Here is a 15543-nt window from a genome sequence, read left to right on the forward strand (position 1 = left end):
TCTGCAGTTCCTGATGCCCACGTCAGAATATAGCCCATAGTGTAACTATAGGAAACCCTTGGATAGCTTTACTATCCTTTGAAAGCATCTTTCAAATCCAAAGATCAGCTTGGGTGGCCCTGACAAAACAAGCTGTAGGTACCAGGGGAATAACACACACAGCCAACTATCTTTTTTTATAAAAGTATTTTTAATAAACTGATGGATTTAAGTTTAAGATGCTAGACAACTTGTTGCCATGTACAGGTAACAAAAGTCAAAATTCTTTGAATTTTATACAAATACTATGTAGTACAGTAAACTTGAATACAAGTTTACAAAAAATGCATCAGTGAATATTCAGCTTGTAACCAACTTTCAACAGTGAAAATTATCATGTATCAATAGTGATCAGAATTGCATTGCAAACTTTAGAAGTAATGCAACTATGTTTTTACCAAGCGACTCTGAAGTTACTGGTGCACACTGACAGTACATTGGATTTTTTTGGCTTGCTGAATGGAAAATGGCATTTAAATAAAATGACTGTGAGTTAAAGAATATAATATGTATCAAAAGTACTATCTTACAGAAAATGAAACGAGAATGAGAAAGTAAACGGAGCAGAACCCTGAAGTAGTGATATTTTTCTACCCATTTTGATGGAAAAGACTCCACAGGTGTCCAGCTTTCTCACAGCATTTTGGAGTGTCCTAGTCCTAGCACAGTGCGGTCATTAGTAGACTAAAGTAATCCCTGCTTGGCAGTAATGCTGGTGAAAGGTAACTTGCTCTATTGCTAACAAATTGGAGTAACCACTGGCAGGGCGACTTCTCGGAGGCATCCAGTGGAGGCTGAGTTGACAGCGCGCGACTGAAGTTACAGTACCGCTTGCTTTGATACAATACCCAACAGCCTTCAGGGTTCAGGTGTCAGTTTCCTCACAGGATTTACGAATGGATGGTTTTGAAACAAAACAGAACAAACAAAAAACCACAAAAAACCCACCAAAAAAAAAAAGGAGCATAGGACAGTATTTTCACCTGTACAGCTACCGATAAAATGAATGGTTTTGTTACAAACTTTCCAGTCTGCTTTATAAAAAATAGTCTCAGTTTTACTTCTAAATAAAAACTGTGCTGTGATCTGTCACGTTCTTGCATTTACATGCTGCAGTTGTGTGTGTTAATGACGGTGTAGAGATTTGTGACCTAGCGCTCTGGATATATCAGAAGCCTAAAAAGCTGATTTTGGTACATAAAAGTTAGGTAGCAATGAAAATTCATTCTATTTATTTTTCCTAAAATCTAGGAAAAGCTACAGTACATTGCTAGATCAGTGGCCTCAACCCTGAGCTGAAATAAAGGACCTGCCTTGGCCAAGAGACTTAGTCATGTTACTACCACAGCTGCACAGCAGAGGCAAAATAACCTGTCCGTGGCCTGTTGTCTTAGCTGTAAGTAGTGTGAGATTCAGTTCTGTAATACTTGAGAGTTGACTGGAGACCACCATATTCATTTTCACTACAGGGAAAAAAAATAAAAAGAGAGAAGGGAAAACTCAAATTCAGAGATTCAAGTGAAAAAGCACTCAACAGAGACAGTCAGTATGTCCAGCTTCTGGAGACCAGACAAAGAAGGTAGGTAGTGGTAGACCTGTCAGTCTTAAGCGTTTCCCACTTGGTAGAAGAAATTATTAAAACACGTACCAAACTACAGTTAAAGAGACTTCTCCCATTATTCCCCTCTTTCCAGAAAGAGTCTCACTTGATTTTTTTCCCCCACCAGAACTGAGTCTCTCTCTCTCTCTCTCTCTCTCTCTGTACCCACACTGCATCACGGAAGATGAGTGAAAACCTAAAGACTGTCTGACAAAGGATTCGACCCAACTGCTAGCAGAGAAACTTCTGCTCTTTTCTAACATGGTTCGGAGTTGGCAATCATAAGAATTCTTACCACGATAGAGCCTACTGCACCTTCCTGTAGGGTTCAATGGCACCGACTACCCATGGCTAGGCGCATTCATAACGTGAAGCACTCTTGCCTCCTAAGAGGATTTTTTTTTTTCCTTTTAAACAGCAAAAACTGTAGAGTCAGTATTTCACCTAATGGAAAAACTAAACCCAGCCACAGACTGAAAATAAAGCTTGTAAGAATCATTTATACCTCTAGTAATGCACACTTCTTCGTGAGCTGATCAGTTTATGGATGGTATGTTATTTGTAAGTTTAAGGCAGCAAGTCTTTCAAAATACACGAGCTCACCTCCCTCATGTTTGTGCTACTGTATCCTTATATGCACAAGAGAACCTCACTAATTTACACTAATGACCGGAAGAACCATTAATCCTCTTGGTAAGTGAACAAGAATAAGGCATTCCATTATATATTCTGATCACGAATTATAATTTAGCTCTAATTATAATCTACCAGCAAACATACTTCTGTGTTTTAGAAAATAGTATCTCTTACCTCCAGATATAATTATGTGTGCAGATTAGTGGGTTCTGCTGTGTAAACACGCAGGTGCATAAGCAATTTTCAGGTTTTTCTTCATTACATCTGACAAGAAAGCTAATGCCACAGAGACTGTGGGAAAATAAATTAGGATTTCTCTATAATTTGTGCGGATATGCACAACTGGGCAGTAATTTATAGCTCAAAAAAAAGAAAAAAGACACAAATGTTTACAAACTCAAATGAAGCAAAATCAGCAGCAGAAAGCAAGGCCATTCCCCAACCATAAATGGCTTGTATTACACTATTCCAAACTATACAAAACAAAAAAGAACACAAGTTTATATACAAGTTTGAAATCAAGTAAAGCAAACAGGGAAAAATTTGTTGATGCTTCCAAAAGATGATTTTCATATGTCTAAATCCTGGTTGAAGTAGACTGTAAATACAGACAGAAGATGGGATGCAAACTACATGGCTGAGTTAAAACAACCAAAACAACAAACCAAAAGGGATCAATGTGCATCGTAATGAGATAGAAATTTCCCTTCATATGTGCAAAACCCCACAGTTTCATTAATGCAGAGGTCATACTTTTAGAAACAGATCTTAAACAAAACCAGTCTCCCTACATCCTGGAATCTACCTGTTTACATCAGCCACTTTAAGTGCACAGTACCCTGTTCACATCTGTAGTATTCAGCAGTTTCTGGCATTTCTCAGAAATTGAATGTTCACCTGCCTTAAATCTTGAAAACAAAGGGGAGAGTTCATCCAGGGCATCATACCACTGCTTTTGAGTTATACCAACAGTTAAATCAAACTCTCATTCTCTCTTCTTCCATGGTGGCAGGAGTCCTTACCGGACTTGTAAACAGCAGTACACAATACTGTAAACAAATAATTTACGTTCTGCTTTATACAAGATGTTAAAGTTAACCCAGGTCTACCAAACAGGTGAAAATGAAAAGGGTGGCTTCACACAAAATCCTTCCCTTTTCTCCCAGCAATTCTTTTCACTACATAAATAATCCTGAGCTGAAACAGGGGTTGATGAGAGCCTTTTTTGCATATAAAAACAATGTTCTAGAGTCAGCTCTCATGTTCTGTCAGGAAGTCAGTTGCTGGAGAGATTAAACTGTAGTATTTCAAACCATTTTTTACTTTGGAGGAGGACTTATAATTTGGTGTGGCGTCCAGTTCTAGACCCAGATGCTGAGCTTGCCAAGGAAGCTGATGCTGCTGCATCCTCAGCTTCCTCCAGCTCATCGTGTAGCTCCTGGCTAACGCTAGACTGGAGGGCTGCAGGAGTTAGCCACTCCTTCGGCAGACAGCTCTGGAGAAACGGTATACAAGAGCTGAAGTAGGCAAGGCGATTCACCCATCGTGGAATCTCTTTTCCACACAGAATCTAGGGGGGGGGAAGGGAAAAGAAAGGATTAATTTGTCATCTGGATTCAGCAGTAACAAAACTACAGTGCTGTAAATAAAACGCAAAGGCTGCAGCAGCCTTGAGACTTACATATCACAAACGCCAGTCAAGAAGCACTCAAGCGCTTCAAGACAACTTTCTCCATCAGTAAAAGCAGCATCTCAAGTCACAGAAGACGACTTGTTTTCCACTGTGAGGGTTTGACACATGGTTCTACGCTTTTTTTAGAAGGCCTGAAAAGCCTAACCACCTCACTGTTTTTGAGTAACTTCTATAAAAGGCACAGAAGGGTTAAGGTATGCTTTCCATTCACCACTAATTCCTCAGAAACAGAAACTGTAGGAGAAATCTATTACAAAAAAGCACCCTGAAATCAAGTGGTCAAAAAGACAGTGTCCATACTACGGTTATGTGGAGTTATGCATACAGCTGAGGCTATTTACTGCAACGGCCTCTGATGACTTTGCACAAGACGTCACTATCTTACAGCACACAGGCCAAGCACACACACTTAGGTTCACTGGAACAAGAGAAGCTATACAATGCAAAGCTGGTTTCAACTCCTCAAAAATACATAAAGCTGCATTAAATACTTGTTTTTACTGTACACCAGTCATTAAATGGTTTTGTCGTCACTATTCAAGGAGGGAGCTATTTTACTTAACTACCTCCATGTTCTCTTCTGGTATTACTTACTCCAGTGCAAATCTGGAGAAAATCATAGCTAATGGGAGCACTACTCTGCTGTAACTGTGCAGCATTTAACTTGTAATTATATCCCTGTTTTTATAATCAATTTAAACTAAATAGGACAAGACATAAGATATAAATAGCATGACCGTGCAGTTGAAGAGTATGGCAAAAACCTGGCCATATAGGCCATATTTCATGCCAACTGCAGCTTTGTCAATGTCTCACCCTACTTACTTGTACCAGCACTGCACATGAATCATCATCTCAATAAAATTTTCCAGGACCACTGGAAGATCAAACAGCCTACACAAAACACAGCCTATACAATAAGTGTTCCATTAACTATATTGAAAAAAGAACAATTAAATTTTATTGAAGTTCACCATGGAAAAAATAGCCATCACTTTTTTTGGAGTCCTTCAATGAAACAATAGAATAAATTGTGACAAGCACAGATTGCTAACTACTGATAAAAATCACGACTGCCATTCCCCTCTTTGTCCTGGGTTACTTGTTCCTGACCCTCTCGCTTGTGTTGATACACATATGTGAGTGATCAGGCTTTCCATTATATTGGCAAACCGATCATGCTAAAATAAAGCTGAGGGGAAAAAGCAAAGCCCATTCAACTCCACAGTCAGGTAGTTTGCACGACCACTCAGGTATCTACATGACCAGGACACAGGTGCTGGCAGAGCAATAACATGACAAAAGCCTCTCAAGCAGAAGATTGTCTGTGAAACTTCAATGCCTTTGTTATTCTTTAACAGTTGGTCATAACTTTAAAAATTATTTCCAGTGTGCTGTATCTTCAATAGTGATCTCTGAAGCATCTGAAATTATTTTGAAATCCTGTTAATACTTTATTTACTAGGTCTCACAATTGGGAATGCACCCCGGCTCAAACACAAACTATGTATGACAACAACATTTAGCATTTTCGGTAGCAAAATCTCTTGCTTTGGACATAAGCACGAATAAAACCTGACAAATGGTAACATTTGCCCAAGGTAACAGAGATAGGAAGCTGGAAATTCAGCCAAACATTCCAAAAGACAGGAAGGAGATGACGCTCTGTAGCCACCTGGGAAGCACCTTCCTATAGACCTTCACGTTTGTTTACCTCAGATAAAGCTGAAGAAAAGTGATTGCAGTTTTTGTGCATTAGGTGATAAGCATTTCCTTTGAATTCTTTTCCAAGCTCTTCTACTATTTTTTCTATGTCATCTTCCATAAAGTCAGTACTGCCTAGAACCACAGCCTCTCTAGAAGAGAAACAGAGAGTAGAAGTTGATGAGGCTGCCATGATAGGTGGATTACTGTTCATATATTGCTCAAAAATCACCCTGCTGTGAGTGGCAAGATCTTTCTGCCCTCCTAGAATAACACAGATTCTATTGCATTTTACAGCACCACTTTCATCTTTATCATGAAAGATTATTTCCCTGCCCATTGTCCATCTGTAGCTCACTTAAGTTCTTCACAACTTAACTCTGACAAACGCTGGATGCAATTTTCCTCTCATCTCCAAAGGGTATTGTTTCTAAGAGACAGCTGAGAACAGGTAAGAGCTTGTAACGCAGGGAAGGGTCAAGGCAATCACACTGACAAAGTGGAAAAAGAGACATGGGGAACCCTTGAAGAGCAACATTTTTCAGCTTTTCCTTTGAATAAAAATTTTACTACCTGGAAAAAGTTACCCTTTTGTATATGCTGTATGAATAACAAAAGCTAGCCACAAGCCCACATAATTTGTACACATTTAAAGAATATAATGATATGCTAAAAATAATGTTCTTCACTGTAGATACTTCACTGTCTCATCACCTCTGTCCATCTTTCATTTCTAAGTAAACACACTAATTTCTCAGAAAGTAAGAAATTGTGTAGCATCATACAACACCTCTATCCTCAAAATTAAATGCAACAAGTTGTCTTTTTGATATGCCTTCTGAAAAGCAAGAAAATGGGTATCCTCCTTACTTAAATTTAAATGTTTCTCCTAGCTCAGAAGCATTTCCTGGTGAAATTTCAAATATTCCAGAAAAAGGGTACGGATGACCACCATAGGCAAATTCTGAAAGAGAAAGGTCAGTTTTAACAAAAACAGCATACAAAGACAGTAAAGAACAGCAGACCTCACTGACTGGAAGATCACTTCACACAGATCTAAAGCTAAAAACCAGACATCTTATTTGCATGGGTAACATGCAAGGAGCTGGAAATGAATAGTTTTGTTGGTTACTCGTCAACCTAAGTAAAAACTGGAATTTCTTACATCAGCATACAGATTTAACTTGAGTAACTTTACAGTAAGTATATATTGTTTTCATTCTTTAAGTGAGGATTTACAAGTTAAATTGTAAATCCTACCAATGTTCTCTATACATGCTTGTCTTTAAAAGTCCATTTACATATTTACAGATCAGGGATACAAAGTACTACATCCTCAAAGGTCTGATGGTGCTTCTACTCAGTGTGCGCTAGAGCTGTAAGCGTGGCAGTGAGTAGTGGCCTAATGATTTTGTTTTTTAATTTCTTGATTTGCAAGAGTTCAACTGCCCCAAGTCCTTTACTATAACGAGAAAGTAAACCAGTGCATGCATCTGAAGTCTGCACGTAGCATCTGCTGGCATAAGCGCTTGCAGCAGATGAAAATATCATGGTGCGCTTTAGCTTCCTTCTGTGTCCGTAAGATAACACAGCACGACACACCCAGGGTGCAATAAAAAGCTTTAAGCATGACTTCAGGCTTCCTTTCCTCAAAATTCGTAACACATCATCCAAGTCTAGCATTCAGTTTTGTGGATAATCTTTTTTACAACAGGTTAATAAATAAAGTTTTATGTACTTTGAAAAATGCAAGTCATTGTTCTAGCAGGCATATGACCTGCTATACCAGAAAGCTGTTCTAATCTGAACAGGAAGGGAGGCACATGCATTTGGCACACCTCAAGAACTGGGTTTTGGGCACAGCACTATTGAGTCAGGTCTTTCTGGTTTGGTTTAAAAGAAATCCAAAAAAGTTTTAACAAGAAGCATTGCATTTTGTCAATTCGTTGCTTTGATAACACTTGCAAACCCAGTTACAACGTGACCATTACAGTAGCTGAAACATTTCTAGTTTAAGATGGCTTTGCACAATGTGGTCTCTGGATCGCATGCCACACCTTTTGCTGCTTTCCCTCACCTCCAGACACATTTCAATAAAAGAACTGAAGTAGATTTTTCTTCTTTAAATGGACTATTTTTAGCAGCACCATCACCTCAGAGCGTCCGTATACTGCTAGGCAGGAACACCTCAGACCTGAGCCTGTGCTACAGCATGCTCAGAAACACCTCTGGCAGCAACGGGGATTCAAAGTGGCCTGAACAAGTCAGGAAGCTGCAACCCCAAAGTGCAACCTGTTCAGCAAAACCGGTATGTATTACTGTATTTATCACAAGTGTATCTTTGGTAAACAGTATGCACGAGATTCCTTTTAAAGAAACTGTCTCTTTAAAACAAACCAACCTACCAATACAGAATAGACAGTTTTTTTCCTAAGCATCATGCACTTTTAGGTGGCCATCTGCAATAGACTACTGTTTCTGTAAGTAAAAATTACCTCCTTGCACTAATTGCTGGCAGAACACTAAGGAAACACAATTCAACCATGCTTACATGAAGCTTACATTTGTTTTATTTTAGTTTTTGAAATACCTATTGTTAAAGATTTCTAAGCCTAGCTGAATAAACAGCACTTTTTCATAGCTGCACAGATTTATACAAGAATGCAAGATGACTACTGGATTATTTGTATCCGAGTTTTTTTTCCAGAGGCAGAAGAGATAGGAACTTTAAGAGAAAACTGATGAACAGGTTTCAGGAGCCAGGCTTCCCTCACTACCTGAAAAATGTTTTTTAAATAATAGCATTAGCAGAACAAAAAGTAAATTATGTTTTTCTTGTACATACCTCGGCCATACACCTCTATACCTGAATGGAACACTCCAATTCCAAGGGAAGATGTATATTCATTCATCCAATACTAAAATGAAAGAAGAAAACAAAAGAGACTCTAATGAGTTTCCAATACAGATTTGTCTTCTCATAGCAGACTGACAGGTATTTGTCCCCCACATCAAAAGCAGAAACCACTACCACAAAGTGAAACTGCACAACCCGTTTTGTGGGAACAGAACATGCTGGCAAAGTTCCCCAACTGTACCCAGTGAATTAATTCCATTAGGTTCTACTCCAGTGTTTTAGTGCTGTCAGTACCTGTCAACCAAGGAGACTGTACCTGGGAGAAATCCAGATTGACTTTTGACTGTCAACAAGTTACAGGTTGTAAAGTTTTTTGTTAGGTGGAATACATTCCAGGATCAACTGCAGTAATTTTGTGGGGGCTTTTCTTTTAAGTAACATCTGAATGTAGGACTGTAATAGACACACACCAACCGTCATTTATAGCAATGACCACGCTCTTGCTTATGACCAGATGAGCACAAGACACACTCAGAGAGATGCAAGATGGACTGAAATCACTGTAGTATATTTAGTCTTTGAATACTCAATGGGCAGTCACCATACAAGAGACTAAGCTCTCTCCAGATTCCTGATGTATATGTCTCTATACATCAGGTGTAAATCTTTTGCATAGGTCTAACATCTGTTTCCAATGCACCACCTCTATTGTAGCCAACAGGTAATAGCTGCATTTCAAAAGGACACCAGGATGTGATAACTAAAAAAAAAAAAAAAAAAAAAGGAAAGGAAAGAAGAACACCTTCCCTTAGTGCTTTCTCTTTTCTTTTCCAAAAGCAGCAGCAAGTGCCTATCAGGAGCTAACAATTGCCCTCAAGACCTTAAAGATGCACAGAGTTCTAGAAAGGGAAACCTCAAAATTACTGTCTTTCCCTGGCTTACATCACCACCCTCAAAATATCAGTCTCCAAGCTGTAAAAATCTTCCAAGTGACACATAATTTAGAAAGAACCTCAAACAAAGGGGGAAGGAAAAAAAAAAAAAAAAAAAAAAAAAAGCTGCGTCCTTAAAACTGAAATTGGCTAACAAGAAAAACCTCTTGAAAATACAAGGAGAACATTATTTTGTCAATTACTCCAGTAGTGGGATTTTTCCTCCAAGGTCATCTGGTCCCAAAGGGCACCACCGCGAGCCTCCAGCAGGCAGGATACAGACTGAGGTAGTACCCCCAACAAATTAGTATTTGTTTAGCAAACAGGAGGAAAAAGAAGAGATCTTCTTTACACAACCTGTTGACATAATAAGTGCTTTCTGATGTGAAGACACTATTAAACCAGCACAACCGGTGATAAAAATGTAAAAGGTTACAGGTGTCACGCTTTGTTAAGATGTGCTAGCTGGAGTAAGTACATAATTTACAGGGCCATTACAAACATGATGGCATATAACATGCATTTCTGAAAGCCATTTTCTCCCAATAAAAATGATATACTAAACTTTGGACTGAGAAGCTATTTATGAAAATCAAAACAAGTTAAACGGCAAAAAGAGCAAGTCAGGCCAAGAGTTACAAATTTTCAGGCACTGGTTATGTATGCATTTGGCTTTTACAGTCATCCTTATTCTTCATATCATCAAACCTAAAATAAATGGTCCCTCAAATTCAGTTACAAGCAGTTGCCAAACATCAGCGCATCATCTTTCCAGCTGAAAATTCACAATTGTGCTAGCAGACACAGGACATGAATGACTATCTGGATAACGAGATGCTGCAGATTTCATGTTCTTTAGACAAGCCAGTTGTGGAAAATTTTGTCAACATGAATTAAGAGAAGACAGATTTTGCTCCTTATACTTATTTAAAGCTAAGTAAGGAGCATTGAGATGTGTGGAAAAAATTTGCTTAAGACTAAACTACACACTTTGCTTTAATTTCTGGCTTTGTTAATGCATTGCAGTATTAGCTAATGGGGTATGCATGATTATACTAAACTAACACCTTAGTCTATTTAAAGGTCTTTCCTTCCTCCCCCCAGAAAAGAGCAGAGCTAGTCCATATGTATCTAGCCAGACTTTTCAGATCAAACAATGCCCAGAAATCTGCTAGGTTAGATTTAGTCCATACAGAAAGACATAGAACAGGGAAAAAAGCTAGGAGAGAGGAAGGAAGGAGAATGATGTTATGACTACCCAACCAACTTAGTGGGTTTGTGAGCATTAAAAAACGGATTCTGTTCATTAAAGTGAAATCAAAGCCCCCAGAAAAATGGATGAGGTACTTAAGCATAAACCTGTTTCAGTTCTGAAGCCAGTCCTACCCCACACTTTACCAGCTGACCATTTAAAAATAGTTTTAGGTTTATAGTCAAAATCGTAGGCACATTCAACATACAGTTTGTCAGTGCAGGAAGAGAGTACATTTGCCTAATGAGAAGGTGTATCCAAATGAACCTAATCTAGAACTGAGCTAGACAGGGCCCCTGATACTCTAGCCTTTCCTTTCCTGGACACCCATTCTGCCAGAAAACTCTGGGTCCGGCCTCTGAATTTCAAATAACCTATGCATCACATATGCATTGGATCTGTTAATGCCAAGCAAGGTTATCACTGCTCTCTGACAACAGAGCAAAAGTAACACAAGATATCCCATAAGCAGCAGAAGTAATAAAGCCTAGTTTGTCACTAGGAAGAGAAAAATTCTTCATGCTCCTGTCCTCCCACAACCCAGTGAAACCTAATGCAAGGTATAGGGAGAGGACAGAAAAGCGGATCACCAACACTCCTCATCGATCCCTACAGAAGTAGACAAACGGGATGGAAAACTGCTCTAACAAGGTGTTCGGCAACTCCAGTGCTTTTCAAATATGCACACCTCCTTACTGGTGCCACCTAAATACACAGGGCTCACTAGACTACAAAAACTGAGCAGTGGTGGCAAATTAAACAAACGCTAGCAGCTTTGGAAGAAGTGCCTAAAGCAAGCTGGCACTTTGCTTAATATTTCCAGTAAGAATAGAGTAGGTTAATTGAAGATAAAAGAATTTCAATAAGGCAGAATTACTTTCCCCCTAGGAACAGTAATTTTATCTGATTATTACTTAATCTGGATCAGCTATTGGAAGGTTTGTCACATTTCCTCATTGAACAAAATGTCTTATCTCACTGAAGAAAGAAATGCAGGACAAATGCAACTTAAAGTACACTGAATTTGGCTACAGCTGAAATGATTATATACAACTTACACAATAAAGATTGTAAATTAAATTACATATATATATGTGTATATATATATATAGTTTTATATATATATATATAAAAAAAACTATCTATCTATCTAGCTGGTTCAGTAACATGCTGTAAGTTCTGGAATCCCAAACTGATCCCAAAAGCTACATTCCATTACACAAACTAGATTCCCTTCATTTAGTCTGATATGAATTTTGCATAGTAGAATGTATAGAAGAAGCACAATCCCATATCCTCAATATTTTGCAATAAGTCTTGTAAAACAGGAGTTCATGTTTAATGCAACTACCAGAACAAACCTATTAGAGAAGTATTTTCTATGTGCACAATAAAGTCATGTCACTGAAATGAAAGACGAACACTAATCCCAGTGCTTCAAAAGTATCTTCATTACTTTCTTCAGAGCTTTCATTTACGTTAATACTTTAGATTGTTATAGCCTTATTTGACAAGGGAAAAAATAGGATGCTACTTCGGGCACAAAAAAGCTAGACTCCTAAAAATAGCAGTTAGGTAAAATTAAACTATAAAGTAGTCCAGTTCTCAAAACTCAATACATTTCAAAGGCATGAACAGCAGCACGTAAATATGCCCTTAAACTTCTCTCCCTCTGTGCAGTTTCCAGTACTTGAAAGTCCGCTTTCTTGTACGGCACACCCTCCTCCTGCTTTGGTTTTATCAAAAAGATTTTTGCTTTCTCAAGCACTAAGGACAATGGAAGGGTATACGCTCCAAAACCAACCGACTCAGTCCTGTAAGGAGTTTCAACAGTAGCAAGGTCACCTAGCATTCCCCTGCGCGCCTGAACAGCTGCCTGGGAAAGGAAGCTACAGTTAGCACTCAGGTTAAAATAAAGCTGTTCATATGACTGCTGCAATTAAAATAGTGTTGATTCTGTCAACCAGGTGACTAACCTCTTGTTCCAGAAGAGAAACAAAAAAACCCAATCCCAAACCTCAACTACAAAAAGCCCCAAACCCACCTCCCAGTGACATAGAATTTCAGAAGCAAACAGTAAACTTGCTAGCGCCTCAATACACAGTTGGCAGGATTTGATGAATAGACAGAACTTCAAAAGAGCTAGTACGAAAGACTCTTCCCTTCTCTCCCCCTCCCTTAGTGCCCCCAAACCACACAGTATCATTGATTTCAGCAGGCTCTCTACATGCAGTAATGTAACTGCTACGCAACCTGAAAGCAAGGCTTTAGTTTAAGCTCCTGCTTCAAACAAGTTTAAAATGGACTGAGACATCATTTAGCAAACGAGTCCGAGGCAGGATGTATATTGACAGTGTCTTTCAGACACCGTGGGAACCTCGTTTTTTCTTTCCAGTTTAAAGGAAATCTGTTTCTCTAATGGTCAAGTAATGTAGACATCATTATAAAACAGCAAACACAGCTGAAGTAGGATATAGAAATATTCTACTTAGAGGGCTCTGCTTACACCCTGTATAATTTGCGGTGATGTACAGCCTCAACGAACACCATAACTGCAGACCAACGCACAAAAAGCCACCCCTACATGTGATCAAACATCTGCAAATAAATGTGCTTGCTCGTTTCTTTTGGAGAGTAAGTTTCTTCCACAGATTGTGGCTTTGGAGACTATGCTACTTTTTGATGTAGGCAGAGCCCCATTAATCACAACAGGACAACCATCAGTCCCCAACATGTCCTAAGGAAAAGTGTGACAGTCGTTTTTTGGAGCACAACCTTCCTGTTGCTTTTTTTTTTTCCCCCTTCCCTCCTGTCAACTGTCAGCCTTCCTAGGATGGCTGGAGTAAAACTGATCACAGCAGTTCATCTCTGGAGGAAAAGGAAAGGAGGATAAGGGCTGCAGCAAAGAAATCTAAGGAGTAAGAGGTGAAGGAGAACCATGTGAATGAGAGTCAGCTATCACAAGAGAAAAAGAAAAGGCATGCTGAAGTCACACCCCACCAATGCTATCATCATGGCGAGAGCAGAGTTTCTCACAAAGGCCACGGCATTACTTTCCAGGCAGGCACTTACACAGGAGACAGTCCATTCTGTGAAGCTTTCACAGCCCGCCTGTAAACTGGGCCCAGGCGACACTTTGCACAGCTAAGCAAGTCTTTGTGAGAACACTGGGTCTTCCATCTTAGCCAGTCAGAATTGCATCAAGCCTTGACTTCAAAGATACCATCTTACGAGACAGTCCTGAAACTGAAGTCCTACTTCTTTCTCTGTGCCAATATTTATAGTTAATATATGTAAAACCATCTCTTTCATGCTAAAAGAGCTTCTCCAAAGTATATTTTTGAACTGTAGTCCAAAGAAGTCATAAATATGCACGCAACCGAGCGTCCTTTCCTCCTTAAGTCTAGTATAAATAAGGCACACTGACTTCTTGTTGTATCAGCATCACGTATGAGCTCAATCAGGTGAGCAAAGACCCACTTCTCCCCCCCCCCAGAAAAATCACATTGAATAGACTGCTCCTAACTCTAGTCTCCCCCATTCTCTACACTGAAGGAAAAGCAAAGTAGAAGTAACAAATTTGCTGGAGACAGAACTTGGACACAGGAGGAGGCAAAAAAAAAAAAAAAAAAAGAAAAAAGAAATCCTTTGACAGGGACATTGATTTCTATGATAAGTATTAGGGTGAAAGAAAATAATGACAAGGATCAGGCAAGTTCATATAATCTGATATATAATTTTCATTTCAAGGCAGATAGCTCTCTATTGATTGCTATTAAATATTCTAGCATTAGAGCCCGAGCATTCCCAAGCAAACGAGCTGCATTTTCTCTCTGCCAGCAGTCACTGACTCTATACTATACACCTTCACCCTTTTAAAACATCAAAAGTTCACTGTGAAATGGTGGTGGTGGTAGGAAAGCCTATCCAAAATAAGCTAAGTAACGCAGGCAATGTTACCTGAAGCTAGTTGTCAATCTCACTGTCCCACTATCAGTAGACTCAAGACATGGCCAGAGCACTAGTGCTACTTGTTCTAATTTCCAGCGATTGAAACGCATTAACGGATAATATTTTCTTAATATTACTTATCCGCACCTCCTGTTCTATGCAGGTACTTACACCTCATTTGTTACCATGGCATTTGAGCAGCTTCCAGCTGAACATGAGACAATACAACAGTTGCTGTAGGTGTCACAGAAAGATTACCCAGGAGGGAAGGTGAGCTCATAGGACTGCAAATCGAGATGGACCAATTCCCTTATTTCTACCAAGTTGCAGCCATATTAAAACTGTTGACAAATTCTAGAAAGTCTAGGAAAAGAAAAAAACACTACTGACACAGTGCTAAAAACCCCCTCTTATCCCTACAGAGACAGTGGTTATCCTCAGCTACTACTCTGCTGGAAAACCAGCCATTTCTACGGTGTTCAGGAGCAGGAAAGGCAGGGCCTCCCCCCTCGCTGAGCCCCGGGGCAAGAGCAGAGGAAGGCGAAGAGCTCCGGGACGCTCAGGTCTCGCTGCTCGTTCGCAGCCGGGGCAGGGGAAGGGTTTCCCCCGCGACAGGGATCCGCTGTACCCGCCGCTGAGCGGCCCGGCCCCACAGCAAACTTTGGCTGCAGGTGACCGAAGAGCTTCGGAAACGGGCAAACCTACCGGGTTATCGCCCCCCGCCCTGGGCTCGTCGTTTCTCCTGCTCCACCGCCCCCACGGGCGGGAACCCACGGAGCCAACTCAGGCGGGGGCAGGCAGGGGAAGGGCAGGGAAAGTTTCCCCGCTGCCTCGTCTCGTCTTCCCCCCCATCCCCCGCCCCAAGGACGCTCCGCGCCA

General features: G+C 39.9%; 1 protein-coding gene across 2 annotated transcripts; it reads right to left on the bottom strand.

Annotated features, from left to right (window-relative positions):
• Window positions 1-207: 207 nt before the first annotated feature.
• DESI2 (desumoylating isopeptidase 2) lies at window positions 208-15494 on the bottom strand. 2 transcript variants are annotated; one of them, XR_004842750.1, is made up of 6 exons: window positions 15370-15494; window positions 8518-8590; window positions 6543-6636; window positions 5683-5824; window positions 2450-3845; window positions 208-1502 (listed from the first exon to the last, which is right to left on the bottom strand). XR_004842750.1 is itself a non-coding variant. In XM_009644689.2 (5 exons), the coding sequence occupies exons 2-5, from the start codon at window positions 8582-8584 to the stop codon at window positions 3612-3614; spliced, it is 537 nt and encodes a 178-aa protein (XP_009642984.1). In that variant the 5' UTR covers window positions 8585-8590; window positions 15370-15494; the 3' UTR covers window positions 2120-3611. The 2 variants fall into 2 exon arrangements, 1 of the variants encoding a protein (XP_009642984.1); XM_009644689.2 differs by lacking the exon at window positions 208-1502 and having other exon boundaries at window positions 2120-3845.
• Between the last annotated feature and the right edge of the window lie 49 nt (window positions 15495-15543).

This window comes from Egretta garzetta, unplaced genomic scaffold, assembly GCF_000687185.1.
Source record: "Egretta garzetta isolate BGI_Z169 unplaced genomic scaffold, ASM68718v1 scaffold248, whole genome shotgun sequence".
NCBI lineage: Eukaryota > Metazoa > Chordata > Aves > Pelecaniformes > Ardeidae > Egretta > Egretta garzetta.

Excerpts from the sequence above, each read along its gene's own strand:
- DESI2 (XM_009644689.2), bottom strand. The coding sequence starts at position 8,584 with ATGAATGAATATACATCTTCCCTTGGAATTGGAGTGTTCCATTCAGGT. Across the intron at positions 6,637-8,517 it reads TATAGAGGTGTATGGCCGAG|AATTTGCCTATGGTGGTCAT; the intron begins GTATGTACAAGA and ends TTTCTCTTTCAG. Across the intron at positions 3,846-5,682 it reads TTTCTTCAGCTTTATCTGAG|ATTCTGTGTGGAAAAGAGAT; the intron begins GTAAACAAACGT and ends CCCCCCCCCTAG.